At 39.5% G+C, this 24,743-nt stretch overlaps 1 protein-coding gene across 2 annotated transcripts in view; it reads left to right on the plus strand.

Annotated features, from left to right (window-relative positions):
- Positions 1–24,743, plus strand: part of Enox2 (ecto-NOX disulfide-thiol exchanger 2) — a 266,870-nt gene that overhangs the window by 197,140 nt on the left and 44,987 nt on the right. For both annotated transcript variants that reach the window (XM_005369525.2, XM_026777255.1), the window contains 2 exons: positions 13,671–13,826; positions 21,317–21,523. In XM_005369525.2, the coding sequence (XP_005369582.1) occupies positions 13,671–13,826; positions 21,317–21,523 (363 nt within the window). The remainder of the gene's footprint in view (positions 1–13,670; positions 13,827–21,316; positions 21,524–24,743) is intronic.

Raw genomic sequence — 24,743 nt, forward strand, 5'->3', positions numbered from 1 at the left:
ATTGGACTGAGATGTGCACTGCATTGGACTGAGATGTGTACTGGATTAGACTGAAAGAAATGTAATGGATTGGAATGAGATGTATGTTGGATTGGACTGAGAGATGTTTGCTGGGTTGAACCAAGATTTGTACTGGATTGGACTGAGGGATTTGTACTAGATTGGACTGAGAGATGTGTACTAAATTGGACTGAGATGTGTAATAGATTGGTCTGAGAGATGTGTACTGGATTGAACTTAAATGTGTACTGGATTGGACTAAGATGTGTAGTGGAATGGCCTGAGATGCATACTTATCGGACTGAGAGTTGTGTACTGGATTGGACTGAGAGTTGTGTACTGGACTGGACTGAGAAATATGTACTGCATTGTACTGAATGATGTGTACTAGATTGGTCTGAAATGTGTACTGTATTGGACTCATAGATGTGTACTGGACTCATCTGAGATGTGTACTTGATTGGACTGAGATATGGACTGGATTGGACTGAGAAATGTGTACTGGATTGGACTGAGATGGACTGGATTGGACTGAGATGGGTACTGGACTCATCTGAGATGTGTTCTGGATTGGACTGAGATATGTACTGGATTGGAATGAAAGATGTGTCCTAGATTGGACTGCCAAGTGTAGTGGATTGGACTATGTTATGTACTGGATTGTATTGACAAATGTCTAAGTGATTAACAGAGCACACCACTGGATACATCTTTGATAGTTTTCACAGAGATGATTGACAGGCAGGAGAGCTACTGAGGAGGTAATACCCATAATTAACATGGGCAGCACCATCCAATAAGCTGGAGGCCACCTGAAATAAAAGCAGACAAATCAAAATTCAGCCAGCAGTTGCAAATTCACTTTTCTGAGTGAGCCTACCTCATACTGTTGTCCAAGCACATTGGAATCCTACCATTTTAGCATCTTAATATGGGTTTTTACTACTTACTCTCTAGGAATCTTCCGGCCTCTTCAGTCTTCAGCCGGGACCACATCATTGATCCTCCCTCTTTTTCTGTAGCTCAGTTTCTTTCATAGAATAGTTACTAGTTAACATATGTAATTTTTGCCCAAGCCTCTAGAAAGCGGACCAGTGAGAGGGGAAAGTGATAGAAAATGTGGTAAAATCACTGTCTTTAATTGCATGTATGGAAATGTTATAATGAAAACCACTATATTTTTGCAACTATTTATACACTAAATAAAATGACTCTTATGGAACTGTTCTCTAAAGTACCCTTATTAATGGTTTAGTAATTCAGCTACCTTTCTTCCACGTAGGCATTTTCCTGCTGAGCCAGAATTCTGTGGTTTAGCCTGTCTCATCTGGCCTTTCTATGGTAATAGAATACACTTTGTCATAGATAAAAATCAGATGATACATAAGCTTTCTTGACATCCTCCTGAGAGTTCAACTCTCTACTGCCATGGATGTTGATGGATACATACTTGTCATTGAAGACAATGACTGACATAATTATATTCTTCAAGTGGGGAGCAGAAATAGGCCATCTCAAGTTTGGAGTGGATCTGCCTTTCATCTGCCATGCTGTTTTGTGCAGCTGCTTTTCAATAAAATTAATTTACAGGGATGACAGGTCAGGATCACTTCCTAACACCTGTTTTCTGCAACAGTGTTTGTTTTGCCAAAGCATTCTAAAAAGACTCTATATTTCTCCCAAGAAAGAGGCAACCAGAAATGTCATAGCTTCTGTGGGAGTAAAAAAACAGTGTTCTAGTTCAGTCGTGCCAGATATATATAACCAACAATGAACCAATTGAAAATTACTCAGTGATTATTATTTGCCCCTGCTTAGTATTTCCATCTTAATTCAAATACTTTTAGCAGCTTCATAATGATCTGTGAAGTATGAAAGTAGGAGAAGAATTTCATTACGACGTCTTCTCTGGGAGAATATGGGAAAGAATGGAAAATGTGGGTCATGGATCTTACTCCCAGAGCAAGTTCAGGCCCCACCGTGGGTATTGTCTTCCAAAAAAAAAAAAAGTTATCCTTGAATTGCCAGGTTAACTATAAGAGAAACAAAAAGAAGAATGGTATTGCCTGTCTCATGGCTAGTCCCATCTCTGACAAATCCTGAAAATGACTGGACTTACCTTTGTATTAATGTTTACATGTCCAACAGGTACAGGATGCTTTCAGTGACAAATGGGGTGAGATCCTGGGAAAGATTCCTTTACCAAGAGCCAATGATACATATGACAGTGTTCCAAATAGAATTAATATTTTTCCAAAACAAACTCAGAATCCTTCCAGTTATGGTAATCCTAAGACAACTCATGAAGTATATTTACACCTGGAGATGTTTAGTTATTCTCCAAGAGGCCATGTGTGTTCCCACGGTTACACAGTAGCTGTCAGGGACATCAAGGAAAAGCAAGTTGTCATCATTTGGGTTAGACATGACTGAGGTTCTATAGAACATAATGGAAAATATTTAAAATGTGTAGTTATTTGCTTGTATAAATAAAGAGGTACCCAACTTTAACAAAATCTGTAAGCTGTATGATCCATGTACTGTCATAGTTTTCCTCAGAAACAACCACATCATGATTGACTTGGGAGCCGATGAGAATATCAAGATTCACTAGGGCATAGGGGACAAAACATAGATGGCACTGTAGAAGTTGAGTATTGAGACAACCACCAAAGCTGAAGCCTGGACAAACGTCCCTAGGACTGCTCCACAAGAACAGATAGTCATTTCACATCACAATATGTGTGGATAAATGCTATGGAACTGTTTTCAGACAGAAGTATTCTAAACTATTTATAACCTTTAGAAAAATATCCAAAGATCATGAGCTTCAGAAACTTCAAAATAAAGATCATGGTCTTACACGCCTTTAATCCCAGGACTCAGGAGGCAGAGGCAGGTCAATCTCTGTAAATTTGAAACCAGCGAGTTCCAGGACAGTGAGGGCAACACAGAGAAACCCTGCCTCGAAAAACCAAAGAGATAAAAGATCACGGTCTTAACTCACTGAAATACATAAATGCACAATCAATCATAAGAAAAAACATCTTTTTTTTTTCAGAGACTCCCTACTGGAAACTATTAGGAAGGATCTGAGTGATACTGTTTGTTTATTTATTCACTTATAGAAGAAATATTTACTAAAGCCTGCTATATGCAAAGTACTATTAGGAGCCCTAGAGAGAAAGCAGGTGAACTCAGAGATCCCTGCTCTGAAGTTGACAGAATCACATTTTCTTCCTCCAATAAAATGTGTTTGCAGGTATAAACTGCCTCTTGATTGCCAGTAGCTCAAAAACTTTCCATCTATTTTATTAGTTTGTTCTTTCACTTCTGCATTCATTTATTAATTCAGATACTGAGCTCAGTCCAAGCAGAGATTCAGAGGGTTCAGTCCTTGCCTTCAGATCAGACTCCATTGGTGGGGGCAATAAAATGAATACCACTGTTGTACAATGTAGAAAGAGTCAGAGTAAAATATTGTACACAACTAGATAAATAGTGCTGGTCAGGGAAGATTCACAAAGGAGGTGACTTTTGCATCAGAGTTAACTAGGAGCATGTTGGGGACTGAGAACTAGAGAAGAGTCTGGACAGAGGAAATGGTGTCCATCATCAGAAATGAAGCAAGAGAAGGTAGTATGGAGATAGTAGTGAACTACTGAGTTTGAGTAGATCACCTCCTTCCACAAAGACCTTGACCCAGCTCATGGAAAAGATGACAGTATAAGAAAAATAACACTTCTACAAATAAAGCGAATCATCACCTGGGAAAATATAAATAAGAATGGGAAGAGAAGACAGTGCAAGAAGGTTAGTTAAAAGTCCTATATATAAATCCTAGGACTGCACTGTCTCCAAAGTTGAGAAAAAAACTGACCAGGCAAACTGAATGAAAAAAAAAAAAGAGAGGAATGAGGGACCTGGTCAGTTATAAAGATAAAATACACCATTATTCCAGTCCTTGAGGAAAAGGAAACATTTATGTGTATGTATGTGTGCATGTATATGTCTTTGTGGTATAGGAAAATTGGGGTGCACATGCCTGTGTGCTGTACAGCGGCCAGAGGAGATTATTGGGTGTTCTGCTCTATTGCCTTGTGTAATATGTAGGGTTCATAATAAGTGAAGTGCTTGAGTGCTTTCAGAGAACTGGCACATAGCCCCAGACTAGTGAATATTACTTTCACTAGTCTGCTGCAAAATATAAATCTGAGAAATATAATGAGTTTCTGTGAAGCTGAATTTGATTGACTGAAAAGAATGTTTTTTATTCCAAGAGTGTCGATTTCTTAAGTTTTGTGTTTTAAAATGTTCTATCCCCTATGAGCTACGTGAATCACTTAGATTCCCTGTTATTTTTTCCACGTATCTTTTCTTGGCAAATTCAGAAGTTAGCAATATTAAATATATATGCATATATAATATTTTTATTCATCTCTAAAACCCAGATATTTAGAAACTGTGTATAGAGTAGGAAATGTCCTCATTAGTTCTCCAAAGGTGTGCAAAACATCCTTGATTGAGAGTTTAAAGCATAATTTGTAAGGCATCAAATTTTCTAGAAAGACAAGCACACAGTGCAATTGAATTGGAAGGACTAGAGGAAAGATGGCTGGAAGGGTAGTGTATATAAACCTTGAACTACAAGAATGAAATCCCATAGTACGATATGTGGGACCAGAGCAAAAATGTAGGAATGAAAAGATCACTCAGTGAGTGTGGTGATTTGAATACATATGGTCCCCATAGACTCATGTGTTTGAATGCTCAATCCATAGGGATTGGTTGTTAGGTGTGTCCTTGTTGGAGTAGGTGTGGCCTCATTAGAGGAAGTGTATCACTGTGGGGGTGAGCTTTGAGGTCTCATATATGCTCAACCTATGCTCAGTATATGGTCTTTCCTTCTGCTGCCCGAGGATCAAGAGGTAGAACTTTCAGCTCCTTCTCCAGTACCATGTCTGCCTACATGCTACCTTACTTCCCACCATGACAATGATTCACTAAACCTATGAAATTGTAAGCCAGTCCCAATTAAATATTTTCCTTTATAAGAGTTGTCATGGTCATGGTGTCTCTTCACAGCGATAGAAAACCGAACTAATACAGTAAGTATAAGGCATTTGCCACATAATCCTAACCTAAGTTCAATAGCCCGAACCATGTTCTGGAAGGAAAGAACTGACTTCACAAAGTTGTCCTCTGATTTCATCATATGCACCATAGTAAGCCCCCACATAAATATTTGCAAATGCACATGTTCACACACACACACACACACACACACACACACACACACAAATTTTTTTTAACAAAAGAAACCCAAACCAGTCTGCTAGCTTATTTTCCATTGTCCATGAACCAGGCCTTATTCTACCTCATCTTGCCTAATGGGCTGAAATAGATGTCCAGTGATCTACAAAGTCATGGTAGGTGCTGGTGGAATTTTGTATGCATTAAGCAAAACTTTGGGAATGTGTGCCTATATGAGGTCTAATAATTATTCCAGGAGAGTCCAGAATCATCTTACAATTTAGCCAGGCTGCTCTTAGAGATCTGAATTCTTTCTTTCTATTAGCTGCCTGCAAAAATCTTGCAAAGGATCTGTATAGAAAGTCCAGACTAGAATCAGAAAATATCAACTGTTATGCCATAAAATGGGCATGTGTAATGCCTTTGTTTCCATCAAAGATGGGAAACTTCTAAGATTTCTAGGATTTTATAAACAGGCCTAATCCAAGAGTGTCAGTCACCCAGGTCTATACCAATAGACTCTTCCACAGAGCAAAAGTGCCATGACGACATTTGCCCTATAAGATCTTAGACATGATTACAATACTCTGAAAAAGTTCATTGTCAGTCTAATGCAAGGGTTTGATGCCTTTCTAGTTTTTGTCCTTTAAAAAATAAATAATTCTATTAACCCATCACACCCCACACCAACCAGACTGGATACTCTCCTTGTCTTTTTGGGGGTGAGATTATAGAAAATGTTTAACATGGTACCTAGGATATTATAAGCATCCAGTCAATAACCATGTTAATGATAATAATTAATGGAAGTATTCTGTTTGCATGGTTGTTTCCAAATTAGAATATGATTTTGCCATATTTATTTCACCAATGTTTGGCACAAGACCTGACACCAAAATTTAGACAATGTAAAACAAATTAGAGAGAGACCTCTTCTCTCTAGGTAACCAAGATAGGATTCTGCTTGAGCATTGTCGAATGATGTTCAAGTGCTGTTGATGTTAATATAAGCCCTTATTGCAAGCACTCCTTATTTCCTTTACAAAGTTAAGGTATTGCGGAGGAACATTTGTCTTCAGATTGACAGCTAGTAGACCATATCTGGTGCCGTGGCTTCTTTGAGCAAAGAAACACCCACCAAGCAGCCAAAGTGCCCTCATATCATTAGCTGTTTCATAAACTCCATGGACACTTGAAGAAACTTCAAGGCAGTTATAGATGTTTGCTGCTTAAGCACAACTCTGGGCCAGAGAGGAATATCCCTATCAACTTTGTTTTAAACAGCCTGCAGTAGGCTTGTTTCCACCCAAGAAGGAAGAGACACACTTTCCATAGATGCCCAGGAGAAGGCCTGTAATTCGTACAAACACATTCGTTAAATTGAATGAGAGACTCTTGTGATTAGGATAAGCATGGTTCCATATTTGCCTAAGTGCTAATGTCACTATTGGTCCTAGCATAGCCCCTTCATTTCCATGAAAGTGTACTTTGATTAATGCAAACTTCTATGACACATCCCCTTTCCAGTATATAAGTGGATTGTTTGACTCACTTTTCTAGTAAGCCTGGAGACACCCTCCTATGCTGGTGTTTCAGCATTCAGCCCAATAAAGGCTTCCCTTGAGTTGTGGTTTGTTTTTTTTTTTTTTTTGACCCAATAGTCTTCATCAATATTGAAGGCAAAAGAGAGGACAGGGCAGCAGCAGCAACAACAACAGCAATGGGAGAGCAACTGAAGAGTTCCAAAGAGTCATGAAAACAGAAACACTAGAGCATGGAGACATCAAAGAAAAGCCAAAGATGAGAACCGGAGGGCTCTGGTCATTAGAAGAGTACCAGAGAGCTACCAGCCTTTAAGGGCTAAGGGCCTTGGATACCCTGAACCCAAGAGCTTTGTATAGGCCACTGTCAAAGCCTGGAGATCCCAACTCTCTGGACCAGAGAGTTCTAACAGTTGTCAGTGCAGAGCTGTGAGTCCTAGCACCTGAGATCCATGTGAGAGATTTAAAACTAGAAGGTACTGTCTGCTTCTGCTATCTGCTCTCACCTCCACCCAGTGCTGCTGTTAACCAAAGATTACAATAGCTGCATGTGTTAAAGGCCATGGGGGGCTAAAGTCCAGCATAATAAGCTTTTAATTTATGGCTAGAACCAGAAGTGTATAGTTTCTAAAGCCTGGATCAGTGTTTCCTAACTCACAGTGATTATATCTCTAAATTTTGGTCTTCTACTCCAGCCCCTGGGCTATGGAAGCTCTAGGGCTCAGAATTACCAGCCAGGAAAATTTTCTCCTCACCTACCTACTATCTCTATCCTGGTAGAGCAAAGGACCCCCAGCCAACTGATTGGTAACAGATTGACAATTGGATGATTGGATAACAGCATAGACCTGACTCTGTGTCCATTCCCCCTCAATGGCTCATACATGTACAAAGTATCACTTAATATTACCAAATTTGGGAAATAAAAGTTGCTAAGTAGCAGGAAAACTAAATCTACACTGAAAAGTTACTTGAAAATGTGATGGATCTACAACTCTTAATCTGAGCAGAAAGCTTGCCCAACTAACTCAGAATCGGCAGAATTTCTAATAGGGTGGGACTTTGAAAATTGCATGACTCAAAAGGCGGTATACAAACCAATATTTTATGGCCTACCCAGCAGTAGCTGTGCCAAGAGTCAAGAAGGCTATAGGAAATGAGTGGCCAAAGAAGAAATAATAAAGGCAAAATTGAACAGTGAAATTTTTGTCAAATGAACTTTGGAGGTATACTTTGCCCTTTTAACAGCCTTTGTGTGTGATTTCAAATCTCTTTCAGGTGTTGAAATTCCAAATAATAGGTGGCAATAATACATATGTTGGCAGTACTCCTCAATCCAGGCTAGAAGCCAGAAAAGGAGAAGGAATTTCTTTTCTGTTCTACTCCCAATGTGTTTTAAATTTCCCTTTGAGTTTGTAGATTCTGTAATACTCATATAAAAGCCTATATCTCTTTGCTTTTCCCCAGTGGCATTGGAAATCTAGGTCCGTTTTGTGTCTTAATGGTTAAATATAAACAAAATAATAAGTAATTGGATGGGAGTCTTTGAAATGTCATGCACAAATGCCCTCTAGCAAGCCCTCTTTGGCAGTTTAGCCTATGGAACTCGACGTGTTGAATTAAAGGGAGGTTATCTATTCTATCTTTAGCCATATGTCATGAATACATTTGCTTTTAAATGAATTCATAAAATATTAATGTAATCCTACCAAACTGCAGAGTGGTGACTTCATCAGTCAGGAGTTATATTATCCTATATATTTGTTTGTCTCCATCTATTAGTAGACAGTCCATGAAGACAGGCATTTCCTTCTCAGTGGAAGTAGCAGAACTTGTTTAATGAAGTGATGTGTCTGTAATCTGTGGAAAGGTAGAGTTGTGAGTGACAGAGCTACGTGAATACCAACGAGGAGGCAGGCAGAACAATAAGAGGAAGACAAACATTTCAATGGCTGGGGAAATCGATGGGATTGTTTAGGTGGCATACAGTCTAATCTGATCTCTTCCTAAAGAAAATTAACAGTTTGTAAATGGGTGAGATGATGTTAGCAATCTCTCCAAAATCTTCTGCACAAAGAATCAGATTTTACAAACGCACAAATGGCATTCTGAATCATGGTGCTCTTACTTGCTGTAGGTACAGCAAGACAGAGGGCCAGAGACCTAAAGTTCTCCAAGATGAAAAGGGAAACTAGACACCTTTCCCAGCCCCCGCGTAGGGCGTAACTTAAAGAAGCCTTATCATAAATGTTTGTGGACTATAATAGTGAATGTCTGAATTAGTAAGTTTATCAGTATGTGTTTCACAACTGGCACAGAAGAAAGAAAAGTTATCTATGCCAGGGGTCTTAATACCTAATTTGTTCTTTCATTGTTTGAGCTGAATTTCATTATGTGCCCCTATTGTTTACCAAAAAGAAAATGAAAGCATAGAGACATTAAGAAACTTTCCTCAAGGTCACATACTATTGAGTGCAAAATAATAAAATTATGAGAACCTCTGGAGACAGTTATATATAGGTGTGCATGCATGTTGAGTAGGTTAACCTATGAGGATTGAACCTAAGTGTTTCTATAAAATAAAAGAGCTCTTGAGAGAAACTTTTTTCTTCCTAAACCTCTCTAGGATATTAGCACCTCAGGGAGACAGACATTAGAAGACGTGATGACCTAGCTTGCTTGGATTGTCCTTGCATAAGGGGATGTCCATGTGGTATTCACTTCCCTGTCTGCCCAGACACAGGGTTCCTTCAATTTTTGGCATAGTAGGACTAAAGTTCTGCCCCTTTTGGAACCACAGAGTCCCTCTGCTCTTTATATCTTCCTCCTCCAGCATCTTCAAGAACCACCCAAGATCCTTATGGCCACCTTAAGGACAACCTTACAAACATTATTCCACTTAGCGCTGTGGCTAGCATGATGAAATCTTTGGGAGTAGGGTTCACCATTGCTAATGCAACTGTCCCTTCATCACCAGCACAACCTTTCACAGTGTCTCTTTGATTACAGTACACTGTATGCATATCTATACTGAGATAAGTATTGTAATGGGAAGTCAAAGAAACTTGAAGTCCCTTTTCTCAATATTGTTTTTACAAATCTCCAAGATTTTTTTTTACAAAAACAATTTAGACAATGAAATTAGGACTACTCTTATATCCAAATGAAGCCCTTGTTCTGAGCCTGTACTACACTCAGGGATCATGCCAGGCTTTCAAAGGCTTATCTTGCCATCTTCTAAGTCTCTCTAATGCTGAACACTGGCTAGGAGGTCAGTGCCGTAAGATCAGTACCAATCCAGAGTAGGATCTGTTTATTCTACCCACCAGAAGTACCTTTCTTGAAAATTATAAATTCCTCTTCCATATCAGGGATTGATCAGAACTGACAGTGTACCTGAGTGCAGAGTCCTAATTTCATTCTAGGTTCCTATGGGCCCCAGTTTCTATTTATCCCATTTGGGGGTACTCTCCAATTTTCTTGGTGCTAGAGAATTGTCTGTATTCTGTCAATCATGTTATAAATAAACGCTGATTGGCCAGGCAGGAAATATAGGCGGGAAAACCAGACCAGATGTAATGAGAACAGGAGAATTCTGGAAAGGAGGAAGTTGATTTCTCCCACTCCTGCCCAGACCACCCAAACAAGCAGAATGTGATCTGCACCACTGAAAAAAGGTACTGAGCTGCATGGCTAACATAGATCAGAAAAATGGGTTAATCAAGATGTGAGAGTTAGCCACTGAGAGGCTAGAGCTAATGGGCCAATCAGCTCATAATTTATGGAGACCTATGTGTGATTTTCTTTGGGGCTAAACAGTTGTGGGGTACCGGGCAGGACTAAAACCACAACAAACAAACAGGACCCTCCATGTTACAGAATGGCACCCATGTGGATAACTGCATCCACAGAAAACCTAAAAAGCTTGGGAAAGACTACAGTAAACCATTTCGGTTTTCAGCTGTAGCAGGGAAAAAGCTGCTGTTTTAAAATACCGGTTTTCTGGGCCTCCCTGCCAGAAAATCTCTGACTCTTTCAAGCAGGCGGTCCAGAATATGGAGCTATGGACACAATGTTGCAGCTTGCTTCCTGGCAAGGACCTTAAAATGCCATAGAGTTGTGGCAAGAAAACTTCTCCATATTCCTTAGCAAATTAAAGACCCATGTGGTCAGAAGAAGAGAGATATACAGTAAAGAGAGATTCAAAGAGGAAGAAAACCTCTAAATGGTTTACATTTTGTTAAAAATATATACAGGCTAAAGATTAAAGTTCTAGGAAGAAAGGAAGGAAGGAAGGAAGGAAGGAAGGAAGGAAGGAAGGAAGGAAGGAAGGAAGGAAGGATGGATGCTTGGAAGGCAGAGACAGATGGATCTCTGTGAGTTCAAAGATAGCCTGGTTTACAAAGGGAATTCCAGGACAAAGATATACAGAGAACCTGTCTCAAAAAGCCAAAAGTTAAAAGTAAAAATAAAAGAAATAGAGGTTAAAACAAAGCCACTTAAAGATGAAAAATACACAGAGAATCTTGATACTTGTATGTTATTATGCTCTCTTTGAATTGTTTGCTGAGGAAGGAGCAACAGCTGCTAAAAGATATTTGCTTGTAAATGCTACAGAATTAATCGAAGATAGGTATTTTGAAAACACCTTGACTTCACAGTTGAAGTCAAAATGTATGTTACTTTGGAGAAGAGATTTTGCTTTTGTTTCCACAGAAAATGAGAGGCTGTGGATTTATTCCGAGTTAAGAAAAATCAGCTTTGATCAAGGAAGACCACCTGAGAAATCTCTGGCAGGAATAGATGGCCCAGGTGTCTGAGTTCTACATCCAGAACAGATTCAATACTGCTGCCTGAGATGATCAAACTCACAGGATACTTCAGTCAGGACTTGGTCATAACTCTAAATTTTCTTTAGGTCCCCATAAGATTATCAGCACCCCCAACCAGCTGGAAGTAGCCTGAACTACTACACCCACATTCACAAAATATGGACTATTGATATTTTCCTTTGTTTTTTTGTTTTGTTTTTGTTTTTTTTTTTTAAGAAAGAGGTTGAAATGGTGCGGGAGAATTGTCTGTATTCTGTCAATCATGTTATAAATAAACGCTGATTGGCCAGGCAGGAAATATATGTGGGAAAACCAGACAGGAAGTAGAAATGATGTAATGAGAACAGGAGAATTCTGGGAAGGAGGAAGTTGATTTCTCCCACTCCAGCCCAGACCACCCAAACAAGCAGAATGTGATCTGCACCACTGAAAAAAGGTACTGAGCCACATGGCTAACATAGATCAGAAAAATGGGTTAATCAAGATGTGAGAGTTAGCCACTGAGAGGCTAAAGCTAATGGGCCAATCAGCTTTATAATTTATGGAGACCTATGTGTGATTTTCTTTGGGGCTAAACAGTTGGGGGGTACTGGGCAGGACAGAAAACCCAAACAAGCAGGCCTGGCCCTTCATGTTACATTTTCTATACTATATATGTAATCAACTAGATACCTCCAGAAGCTTCAGGCCATATACCTATGGAATCCTTCTAGATTCTGGTAAAGAAATCAATCCAGGGGCCAAAGTTGTATGTTTTTGCAATGTATCACAAGAGATTGTGCCATCAGAATGATGTTGCTAATGATGTTGTTGTTGATTTGGATTCACATATATAAACCTCACAAAAATTGTTTGGGTACTGTCTTAGGGCTTCTATTGCTGTGATGAAACATAACCAAAAAGCAAGTTGAGGAGGAAAGGTTTATTTGGCTTACACTTCAATATTTGCTGTTCATCACTAAAGGAAGACAAGAGAGGAACTCAAACAGGACAGGATCCTGGAGGCAGGAACTGATGCAGAGGCCATGGAGGGGAGCTGCTTACTGGTTTGCGTCCTCTGGCTTTCTCAGCCTGCTTTCTTGTAGAACCCAGGACCACTAGCCCAGGGGTGGCCCCATCCACCATGGTCCGGCCCTCCCCATTGATCACCAATTGAAAAAATTTCTCACAGCTGATTGCAATGGAGGCATTTCCTCAACTGAGGCTCCTTTCTCTGATGGCTCTAGCTTGTGTCAAGTTGACATACAACCTGCCAGTGCAGGTAATGCCATACTTCCTAGAGTCACACCTCTTTGTAAAACAAAAGCAATGGAAAATAAAAAAATTCAGTGGCAAAAAGTTTGAACAGATTTTAGACACAGAGTTAAGAATGCACCAGAATAATCTACAAAGGACGCTTCAAGTGTGTAAGACTTAAGCTTTGAAGCACAGGGAAAATTCAGAGAGCTTCAGACCCTTCCAGCCAGGGAAAACAGCATGGAGAAAGACACACAGAGTAGTTATCTGTTGAGCCACTTCATGTTGTGCGCTATGCTCAGCACATTTCATTCTTCATTCTCTTTACGCCTCATAGCTCCCTGGAAGGTAGGAGATATAAACCATATTGCTGCTGAATGACAGAAAGGAGAACCTAAGTCTGCCCCATCCCCACAAAGTGTATACTATTATCACTATACTCGAAAAAGACAGGAAAGGTACAAGGGACAACAAGAAGCCTTGTCAGAATGGAGCCAAAGATGTGTACTGGAAACTGATGGATTACAAAAGGCAGAGCAATGTTATAGAAGATGCTGAATATCAAACAGACATGTCGAGACTATTTACATAGGCTGGGATCAAACAAAACAACTCCTACATTGTGAAAGAAAAGTGCACAGATACATGGTAATTAAGACTGAGAATGTTAACCAGAAAGAGGCATTTGTTTGTTTTGCCCTTGTCTTACAAAGACCTTTTGACTTGATATTTATAACATAACATTCTGCCTCCATTTGACTTTGTCTGCTATCACTTATTTATTTATTTATTTTGTCTCCTTTTTCAGACTTCGATCCTGCCCTTGGAATGATGACTGGAATACCACCGATAACTCCAATGATGCCCGGTTTGGGAATAGTGCCTCCGCCAATTCCTCCAGACATGCCTGTAGTAAAGGAGATCATACACTGCAAAAGCTGCACTCTCTTCCCTCCCAACCCAAGTACTAGCCTGCTTTTTCTTTCTGTTGTTGTTGTTGTTGTTGTTGTTGTTGTTGTTGTTGTTTAGTTTCGCCTATTTAAGCCACAGTGTTTTAGAGTTCTTTTTCCAAAGAATACCTAAGGGTTTCATGGGTGTAGATGCAGAAGCTTCACCTAGAAAGAGAAACGGAAAGTTGTTCTCTTACTGGGAGAGGCTGGATTTTATGTACAGATCAGTAGATGTTTGTATGCTAGCTGCAATACAGCATTGCACAAGTGGTGCAGTGTGCCTAATGCCATGTGACAGGGAATTCAGGTGTTAGTACAGAAGGAGGCACCCAACCCGAAGTGCTCACCACTGTCATTTGTAGGCTTTTCTTTTTATAACTGATCCACACACTAGTGATGGCAGAGACTGAGTATGGTCTGAGCCCACTTGAAGCCCTTGCCTTGAGAATGAGTCTAGTGCTACACAGGCCCCATTGCTGACAGGTAGTCCCACATCATTCCACCGACTGCTAGTCACCTTCTATACTACAATATACAGTGAGGTGAAATTCAGTTCCGTGGAAGGGCAAGGAATGTTGAGACTAAGTCAGGCTACTTGTAGCCATGTAGTCATCTAACCCAATAGAAATGATCCAGAGAGTCCAGCTTACTGGTGAAGAATAGGCTTCTCTCTAGACTTACTTTACATGTCTGTAGTATTCAGGTGGCTGTTTCAGGTCAAATTTAACACCACCAATCCACTTTTTCTCCAGATCCATATTTTAAATGATTACAAGCTATCCCTAAATGTGTCTCAAGCCTTATTAATAATGTTTTTCCTAGAGTCCTAGTATACTGCATGGACTGTCAAGGAAGCTGCTGCTGTGTTGCTCAGATTTGAGTTGTTGGTTTGAAAATCCATCTAGCTGTTTAGACCATAGAGCAAATGAACTTGCCTCTTCAAGACAAATAGGAACCTTTAACGTGTGTCTTCAGACACATGCTTCATCCACTACCATAAATAGGAGTCAGTTCATCATGAATCAGATGCTGCCAGGGACCCTAATTCTATTTAGTGTGACTTGCTCATAACTGAGAGGGCTTCGAATCAGTCAGAGGGCTTTAGAATGTGTCTTGTGTCTTGACAGGTCCCCTTGGCCACTTTTGCTAGTGAAAAATGATCTTAGTGCCTTCTGGGCTTTAACTGAGTTGTTAACAGGATACATCTTTTCAGACTACTAAGAAACCTAGGAGACCAGCATCCAAGAAGACTATTTAGAAATGAGTATTTTGTTTCAAAGAGAATTAGGGAATAAAGAAGAAAAGTCTTTTGTAGCCCTTTCTTGACAACTCACATAGCCATTCCTGGATTTTGGTTTTATGCATAGCAATGTCATTAAACCTTACGTCTTACTTTTGTTTTCACTGTCCTAACATATGCAATGTCCCTTTTCTCCCTTTCTTCCAGCATTTTGTGTTCAAATTACAGAAAGATGCACATCCCTAATAGTTCCTTTATCATGTAAAAACAACCCCTGAATGTAGGCATTGTGAGCAATAAAACTAAAAAGGCAGAGTCCTGCTGATTTAATCATTCATGTATTATGTGAGCAGCCTGTGCTAGACTTTCATTATTTTTATCAAGTCTAAGCTAACAGGATGGTTCATAACCTGTGATGTCCAGGGTGGATACTATAGATGTTCAGTTTAAGGGTCCAGTTTCTAAGTCTCCAAAGGATAGCACATGTCCTGATTTTTGTTTTTCTTTAACACAGAGACCACATTATTTGTCACATTATTTGTTAGTGCATGCCTTAAAGAGATTGTAACTTCATATTCTGTAGTAAAAGAAATAAGTAAATTTCTCAGACACATTTTTTACCTTTCTCTTCATGCAGCCATGATTCCTCTGTTCTGAGTTGGAAAAGCCACAGAGGCCCAATCATTTAGTTCTTCATCTTTGTACTAAGGAAGGCTGATAGGGCAATTAATGCCAGTAAATGAGTGGCTTCTGGGGATGAATCCGCTTTAGAATTGAGTTCAAAAATAACACTCCCTTGAAGCTTAAATCAAACTGGCTTTTTATTTGCTTTTTAGAAATGGAAATTTTGTTTAAAGAGAGATACTCAGTTTAGTCATGTACAAAAACTCGGGCATCTCTTTCTTAATTCTTTGCTGAAAGTGTGGCAATTCCGCCATTTTTATTAACAGTGAGAACTTGTTTTGTACGACAGGAAAGCAGGCAGTTGATATAGCTTAAAGCCCTGATCATCTCTAGGGCCCACCAAGCCTAATTTATTATAAGGCCTTGATGAAAAGCCCCACTACTTCCTCATACCTATCTAGTATATCAAAGTCACCCTCAGCACTAAGATCCTAGTATTCATCTCTGTGTCTTTAGTCACCGCCCAGTCCCCCTTCTAAATGCTTGCTCTTGGCCTTCCTAATGGTGTGACCCTTTAATACATCTCCTCATGGTGTGCTGACCCCCAACCCTAACATTATTTTTGTCACTACTTCGAAACTGTAATTTTGCTACTGTTATCAATTGTGATGTAGCTATCTGTTTTCCGACTTCTTAGATGACCCCTGTGAAAGGGTGGGGTGACCCCCCAAAGGAATCCCGACCCACAGGTTGAGAACCACTCTGCTTCATTACTGTTTGCAATTCTTCTTTTCCATTTGCCACACGCCCACCCTTTAGTCAGGTTCCAGTGCTTCCTGAGCTCACAGCCTCACTCACCTCCCGCCCAGCTCCAAGTATGCTCTCTTCTTCTGGAGTACTTCAGCGTGGGAGGTGCTGAGATTAAATCTGTGGTAAACCCTTCTGAGACATTTCTATCTAAATCCTAAATCCAATGGAAACACTGAATTTTTATTCCGTACTTTATCTCTCTGCTGTATTTAATACTGTTGCCCCACTTATCCTTCTTGAAAGCCTAACTGATTTAAAGGAGTAAGAATGACTCAGACCAACCAGAGATAAAAATCAAAAATAAATAGTAAAATGCAACATGATGAGGATTCCCAACATTTCAAAATGTAAAAAAGAAACAGCGGGCTAGGTTCTGTGGGTAACATGCTTGCCATGCGAGCCCGAGGACCTTAGTTCAGATGACCAGTACCTCATGAAAGCTGAATGTTGTGTGACCTGACCAGAAGCAGGCAGATTCTGGAGGTTTGCTAGCCAACCAGTGTAGCCAATCAAGGAGCTTCAGGTTCCGTGAAAGCCCCTGTTTCCACAGACGTTAATAGAGGTGCATCTACCACTAAATTACGCTACCTGGTGTCTCGGTTTCTTTACCCGTAAACTATGATATTGGGTTAGATTAGCCTAGATACCTATATCTTCACTCAGCTGTAAAACTATGACTACCACATTTTAAAAAATCTACCACTGCAAACATGTCTCTAGGTAAAACTCCCCAAAATATACTAGAAAATCAAAAGAGGGTTGGCTTGTTATAGATGGGGCTTTTTACATTTGCTGGAGCAGGCAGAATACCTTAACAGTTAAGTACTTGGTCTCGGAACTAACACAGGCCTTATTTCATAGCCCAGTTTTCCACCTCTTTTCAGCCATGAGATGTTGTTAAGTAACTGAACCTCTCTGATCTAGAGTAGGCAACGTAAGACATAATCTAAAACTTCAGTAGAATTTACTAACAGGGAGAAGACTAAGCACTGGGCTCCTATTCCCAGGATTTGGAGTATAGCAAAAAGAGAGCTGCCTACAGCACGCATACTTTCTCTACAGGATAGCTCTCAATGATTTACTGATTCTCTATCAGTGGGGCTCCCCGATGCAAGAACAGAGCTCCATCTCTCTAGCAAAGTCAGTTCTGTCAAGATTTTCACTTCCACTGTAACACCTTCTGAGAGCAGGTTACATTTTGAATCTATTGGAAGTAACAGTGAATGAGGGATGAATGATGACTTGTCACCTGCTGCCTGTGTGCACACACATGTGAAAACACCCAGGAACCAGAAAAGGCATTTTTTTTTTCATTTTACCGTATCAAAAGAGACAGAACCCATTTTGCCTCTGAAGGCTGGACTCTATAAAGAGAATTAAAATAAACGAGTAAATTGGGCATTAATAACAATTTTCCAGCCTTCTGATTGTTTCCAATTAGCTGGGATTACATTAAAAATGCATCTGACCTCCACTGATTGTCTGTAAGGCCTTCGCTCTTGGGCTGTCTAATAAAATCGACTCACAGACTTTGCATTGTATACGTTCTGACAAACCAACCAAGTATTCGCTGATGTTCCTCTGAAAAGTAGGATGTTATGCAAATGGTATTTACATCCTTTGTGCTGCTCTCTGCCTCCTTTCTCAAAGACCAGCAATGAATTCCTATCCTAATACTGATAATCTTAACACACTCCCCAGAGTGGCTGCTTGGATGTAATTAGAATTACTGGAAGCTCCTCCTTTTCTATCACCAAAGACTAGTTCTTTATTCTTCCAGTTATCTTGCATCTTTACATGAACCTTTCTCTGTCACACTGAATGATGATTTAGGCACTACAGGGCCTACCCCATTACCTGGTGAATAAGGAGAGTTTAAATGTGTTCTCCTGTGGGATTCTCATTGCTGTGTACTGATCAGTGTATTCCAGTGGGTTTAGAAAATCAGTCCTGGACAACAAAGACATTGAACTGTTAATTAAAGAAGAGATACTATACTATCCATAAATAAAGACAGTGCAGCCTTTTCCCTGCTTACAGGGATACACCTAAATCCTGGCGACTGCTCTCAAAGAAGTAGTCTGCATTTACTTAAAGAAAGCAAATGCATCCCTGTCATCCTTCGCATTATTCTTAGTGGATTTTATGCTCCATTATTTAACTGAAGTCACCACAAAAGAATCACAGCATCTGAATAATGACTTCATCACAAAATGTTAAACCCCACAAATGTAGTCAGGGGATGGACATTTGCATTTGGGGCATTATGTGTAACTTCCAGAACAATTGCATATTCCTTAGTCTGTCAGTGGGCATAAACTAAATTCAGGTTGTGTAATGAAGGTGACTTTTGCTTCATAAAAGAATTATTTACCATGCAGATCCTTTAAAAGTAAGTTCCAGAAGCCTTTTTTATTCTAAAATAGGACTTCCAAAGCTTTTTGTTTGAAAGCAACTCATCTAAACAGATGGTCTTGAAAAATCTTTGCTTGTGTATACATTGGCTTGGTTCTATTCTGTGGTCAAAACTACAGGCATCTGCATGGCCATAAATTCCTCAAGCTCAGATTTATCTGGGTAAATCAAGGGGGTTTGTATTTCACAGGTTCAGGTCCTCGCTAACACTGTACTCCAGTCATATGCTAGAGTTTTAAAAAGCACCAGATTGGGAGTTATGACACCTGTGAATATTGACACTGTAATGACTACTATTTATTAGGAAGCTAAGAAGTGCTAGGGTTTGTACAACATCCAATATGGTCAATGTAGTATCAATAGTCATACAAAAAGAAGTTTAAGTTAGGAAATAGTATCCCGATTTAATAGATTGAAAAGGGAGTTTTCACAGGTTGGGTAACTTCCCCATGGTCACACAGATATTGAGTAAGACTTAAATGTGGGATTTCCTATTCCAAGTTTATGATATCTTTATCTGATGTGATGTCTTTGAATGAGACACTTCATTTAGTCAAGAATTTTCCTCTTTAATATCAGAAGTTCAGAATACTCAGTAACTTTCAACACTAAGTACATACTAAGTCTGCCTGAGAAGCTTAAAAGAAAAAAAGCACAAGCAGCACCCTGAACCCTGATCAGCTGTTGGTGTGGGGCCAGGCATTGTGTGTTCAACTCCCAAGTGGATTCTTTCATGCTACCATAATTAAGAATAACTGGAATTAGGATGGCAATAGTATTTTCCAGTTGTTAAAAACCCCAAAGCCTGAGGCTTAAGCAATTGTCAACCCCTTTCTTCCAAAATTGCTAAATGTCATCACTTAATAGTCCTAAGTAAGATAATTCAGACTCCTGCCCACTCTAACTTGTTCTCTTCCCCTCTAAACTTCTCATAGGGAACACACAAGCGAAAACTAAAGCAGTGATTTCTGAAAATTACAGACTTCAAAAGTTAGCAGTTTGTAAGTTCTCCCATTTTCCACTTTATCAACTAAATAAGGGAGGAATGTCATCATGAAAACCTTGGTCTTCTCAGCACCCCAGTAAGACAGGCAGCAGTAGCAAAGCTAGATACATAGAGAAACTGCTAACCAAGGAAGCTCTCAAATCAGCTGTTTGCCAGCTTGGATAAGACTCAGGTGGAGGCTTCATTCTCCTCTGTGAAAGAAACTCATTTATTTTCACAGGGGAGCTGTAATCCCTGATTGTTGAGCTTCCAAATCTTGAGCTGAGAGAATTGTTGAGAGCTGAATCAGAAGAATGGATTACACAAAATAAATCCTTGCAGACACAAACCAACACTAGGAAGAAGAAAAAAAAACATAGCCAGGATGCTTTGTTTTGTTGGGCTTTGAACTGTAGGGTTTCACTTTTAAAAATGCTTTGACGCATATAAAGAGTAACAAGGAGCTGACAGATCCAACAAGCCGTATAAATACAGAGTGGAACGCACTTTTTATGCAGAGGGAGAATCATCTCAATAGAGATTTTTTTTTTTGAGGTTGGATATTTATTTAGTGAGTTATGAGGGAAAAAAGAGAAGAGCAGAAAGAGAGGTAGAGAGAGAGAGACAGACAGACAGACAGAGGGGGAAGGGGAGAAGTGGGGAAAAGGGAGAGACAGAAGCTGTCTCTTAGAGAGGGAAATGGAAAAGCATTAGGGATGTTTTTAATGACTCTCTATGGCAAGATTTATCTCACTTTAGTTAATGGTTTTCCAGGCAAGTTTAGAGTTTCTGCCCCTTTAAATGCTATAGGATTGGCTTTGGAACTCACTACTCCAACAATTAGAGGAAAGGTTTATTTGTATTTATATTTAAAAGTCCCTAAGAATATAAAAGTAATACTTTGTACTCTAATTTGTTTAATCAAGCCCTTCTAACAGCTATAAATACTTTTGTAAATATTCACCTTGTAATTGTCAAATTAGTCGTGAACCACCTCTTTCAATAAACATAAATAGAATGTAGAATCCACCATCTGAACTAAGTCAACTCTATCAGGGACTGTAGGTGTACAGGCTCGAATGTAATTAGTGAAGCTAAGGGAAGTTTCCCCTACTTACTCCTCTTAATACAGATAACCAAAAAATTAACAGTACAGGCTTATCACAGCAAAAGTAAGGAACAAAACTAAAGCTCTCTAGATGGATCAGACAGAATGGGTCTTCATTCCGTAGCAACCACAGTCACAAAAATCATTGGATAAAATGCTTTTCAGGTTCATACAATAAATTTTCTGTGGAGCAGAGACAAGCACTTAAAGAGGCTAAAGTTTTTGATGAGACAATAAGACTATCTCTGAAAAAAATCCGATTTCAAAGAGGTCTGTCCCAAGCAAATATTTTTATTTCCAATTATTTTACCTTTTAATTTAGATCTCCCACCACCTGCAACACGAGAGAGGCCTCCAGGATGTAAGACAGTATTTGTGGGTGGCCTGCCTGAGAATGGGACAGAACAGATCATTGTGGAAGTATTCGAGCAGTGTGGAGAGATCATTGCTATCCGGAAGAGCAAGAAGAACTTCTGTCACATTCGCTTTGCTGAGGAGTTTATGGTGGACAAAGCCCTTTATCTCTCTGGTAAGTGTTGATATGTAGGGATTATACTCAACAGGCACAATGCAGAGATCTGAGAGCAGAGTATTTGGGTCATTAGCAGAAGTGTGTTAATTAAAAGGGATTCCGTCTACCATAAAAGATGGAAAAGGCATATTACCTTCTATCCAGCCTTCCTCCTTAAAGCCATCAGAAGTTCCAAACCGTCTGGGAAATAACTAGACTTTACATGTGGCATTAGAGATGTGGATGATAGACTCTGCTCAGTGTCACATCCCAATTCTTCCTGCACACATGTCCCAAATACACAGTAAATTCTAGATCCCAGAATGTGCCACAATGTTTTATATCTTTGCCCATGCCAACCCAACACACACTCATACCCTAATGCTGCAGCTCAAATATGAACTCTCTGGAAATCTTTCTCTAATTTATCTGTCCAGTCTGTCCCAGGTTGGGGCACCCTTTCCTGAGTGCTCCCATAGTACTTGGCACTGTATTCTAACATGACATCTATTACACCATTCTAGAACTCACGCTTCTACCTCCATCTGATAAGGCTCACTCACTACTGATAATGATGACTGATTTACAATTGCCATAGGGAAGGGAAAGATAATAGAAAGGGGAGTGAAAGAGGGATGGAAAGAATATGACTATTTCTGAATCCTAATAGAAATACCCAGAAAGGTCAGTTTTGAAATTGTATTTAACATTTATCTGTGGTTGTGGTCATGGTGGTAGTGGTGGCAACGATGGTGGTGGTGGTGGTGGTGTGTGTGTCATGGCCTTTGTTTCGAGGCCAGATGACAGTTTATAGGAGTCAGTTTTCTCCTTCTATCACAACTCAGTCCCTTTGCAGCAAGTGCCTTTACTTATGGAACCATCTTTTAGGCACAAAAAGATTAATGACAAAGAGAAAGCATTTGCTGGTGAACTACTTTTGTGGTGGCTTGAATGAAATTGACCCCCATAGGCTCATATGTTTGAATACTTGGAAATATTTGAGAAGGATTAGAAAGTGTGGCCTTGTTGGAGTTTGTGTGTAATAGGAGGCAGGCATTGAGGTTTGAAAAGTCCATGACCTCCCAGTTAGCTCACCCTACCTCCTACTTAGAGATACGACTGTAAACTCTCAGTTACTGTTCCATGCCTGCCGGCCTACCTGCCTGCCTGCTGCCATGCTGGCACCGTGATGGTCATGGCCTATAACCCTCTGAGACTGTAAGCCCCAGTAAACTGTTCTCTAAGTTTCATTGTCATGTCTTATCATAGCAATAGAAAAGTAACCAAGACAGCAGTGGAACAAAAAATCACATGAGCAGAATTAGAAAAGTAGAAAGTTATGGCAAACATTCAAGAGACTAAGAGTGGTGGTTTGTATATTAAGCAGGCATGAGAGACTGTTGGAAAACCTAAGTTGTTAGTCTACATTGAAAGGTTTAGCAACTGGGTTTTTACTCCCCAGGTACTAGGGAGTAAGGAAGACAGTTTTGAACAAGGAGACTGGTTGTCTCAAGAAGATTAATCTGACATTTCTGTGTAAAAGTGGATTAGAGGGAAGAAGAGAAAAGAATGGAGGTTAGTTTGAAGTCTGCTGCAATAGGCCAGGGAAAAGGTATATAGAATTTGTAAAAGTAGGCTAGTAGCATGGGGAAAAGAGGGGGGCGGTAGATGCAGGATGCTCTTAGTACAGTTGCTAAGTGCTACAGAATCCAACTACTGAAGATTAGGCAGCACTTAGCAACAATAACAGAGCAGGCCACAATAGCCTATTTTAATAAGAATGTAAAGGTTTCTAAACACCCTAAATAGTTAGACATAAAAGAAAACATACTGTTTGGGAGGCACCCATCTGAAAATAACTGAAATCTAGTTTCTGTTTACAGTCACCTCCTACAAACATCCGCAGGACTGCCAAATGAAAGGAGATGACTGGCAATCAGTGTTGTGGAAAGAACTAAATTTTGCCCTTTAAATTTGAGCATTCTCCTGGGGAAGGTCACAGGTGCCACTAATCTCTTGAATTCTTCTTTTATTATAAATTATAAAAGAATGTGGTGAAAAGAATCAAAACATAAAAACCTTTTCTAGAAGACGTTGCAGGAATGTAGGAAGAACCATTTCCTTTTTTGGGGGGGAGGAGGGGTCAAAACACCTTTGGATCTACTTGACCCACAACATCATAGCATCTTTGCTGTGGCTTCTAGGGCCTGAATATCCTCATCTCTTTTGTAATTCATTTGCAGCTCCACTTTTCTGATGGCTTAGATGATCAGTAAAATGAATGGGCATGCGAGTACCGCACCAAACAGGAAAGGGTCTTAAGTTGCTTGATAAAATATGGTTATTGTTTTTCTAAAAGAAACATGTGGCACCCTTTGTGTTACTAGGGGTCATCTATTATAATACTAATTGAAACATAAGTATGGTCATGGATACACATAATTCAAAATACAATTATATAATGTGTGATATGATACAGATATAAAATCATCACCATTAAAAGAATTAGCATACCCTTCACTGCCTAAAGCTTCCTTTGTCCCTCGTTTGTGATTCTTTCTCCCCTCCTATTTCATCTCAGGCAGTCACTTATCTGCTCTTTATCAGATTACTATGAATTTCTTGGAACTTCCTGTAAGTGGAATTATACATTATGTATGTTCTTCTTTCCCTTGCAGAGTCAGATTTCCATTTGGTATCATTTCCCACTGTTTGAATTTCCTTTAACATTTTTCATAGCACAAGTCAGTTCCGATGACCACTTTCAGAATTGTATGTTTCAGAAAGAATTAATCTTAGCATTCAGGAGACTAGGGGAAGAAAATTGGGAGTTTCAGCCCAGCCTGGGCTACATACCAAGAACCTATCTCGAAAGGGAAAAAAAATGACTATTTTTCTTTGAGAAAGATATGTTTATTATTTCTTTTGTTTTTGAGATTAGAATTATCTCATTTTTCCTTTCTTTTCTCTAAACACCCCATATACCTTTCTTTGCTCTCAGAGTCATGGCCTCTTTTTCACTAATTGTAGTTACATGCATATATGTATATACAAGTATTTTCTAAATTCAAGTTGCTTTATGTGCATAATGTTACTTGTATGTATGTTTTCACTTCATGGAGACGTAAGTCACAAGCAATGCCACACCAGTTTGGAATTATGATTAATAGGGTGGTATTTATTTAAAGGGGAAAAACTTACAGATCACAGCCCTCTGCGCAACCAGGAAGGGAGTCTA

Source organism: Microtus ochrogaster, unplaced genomic scaffold, assembly GCF_000317375.1.
Source record: "Microtus ochrogaster isolate Prairie Vole_2 unplaced genomic scaffold, MicOch1.0 UNK50, whole genome shotgun sequence".
Lineage (NCBI taxonomy): Eukaryota > Metazoa > Chordata > Mammalia > Rodentia > Cricetidae > Microtus > Microtus ochrogaster.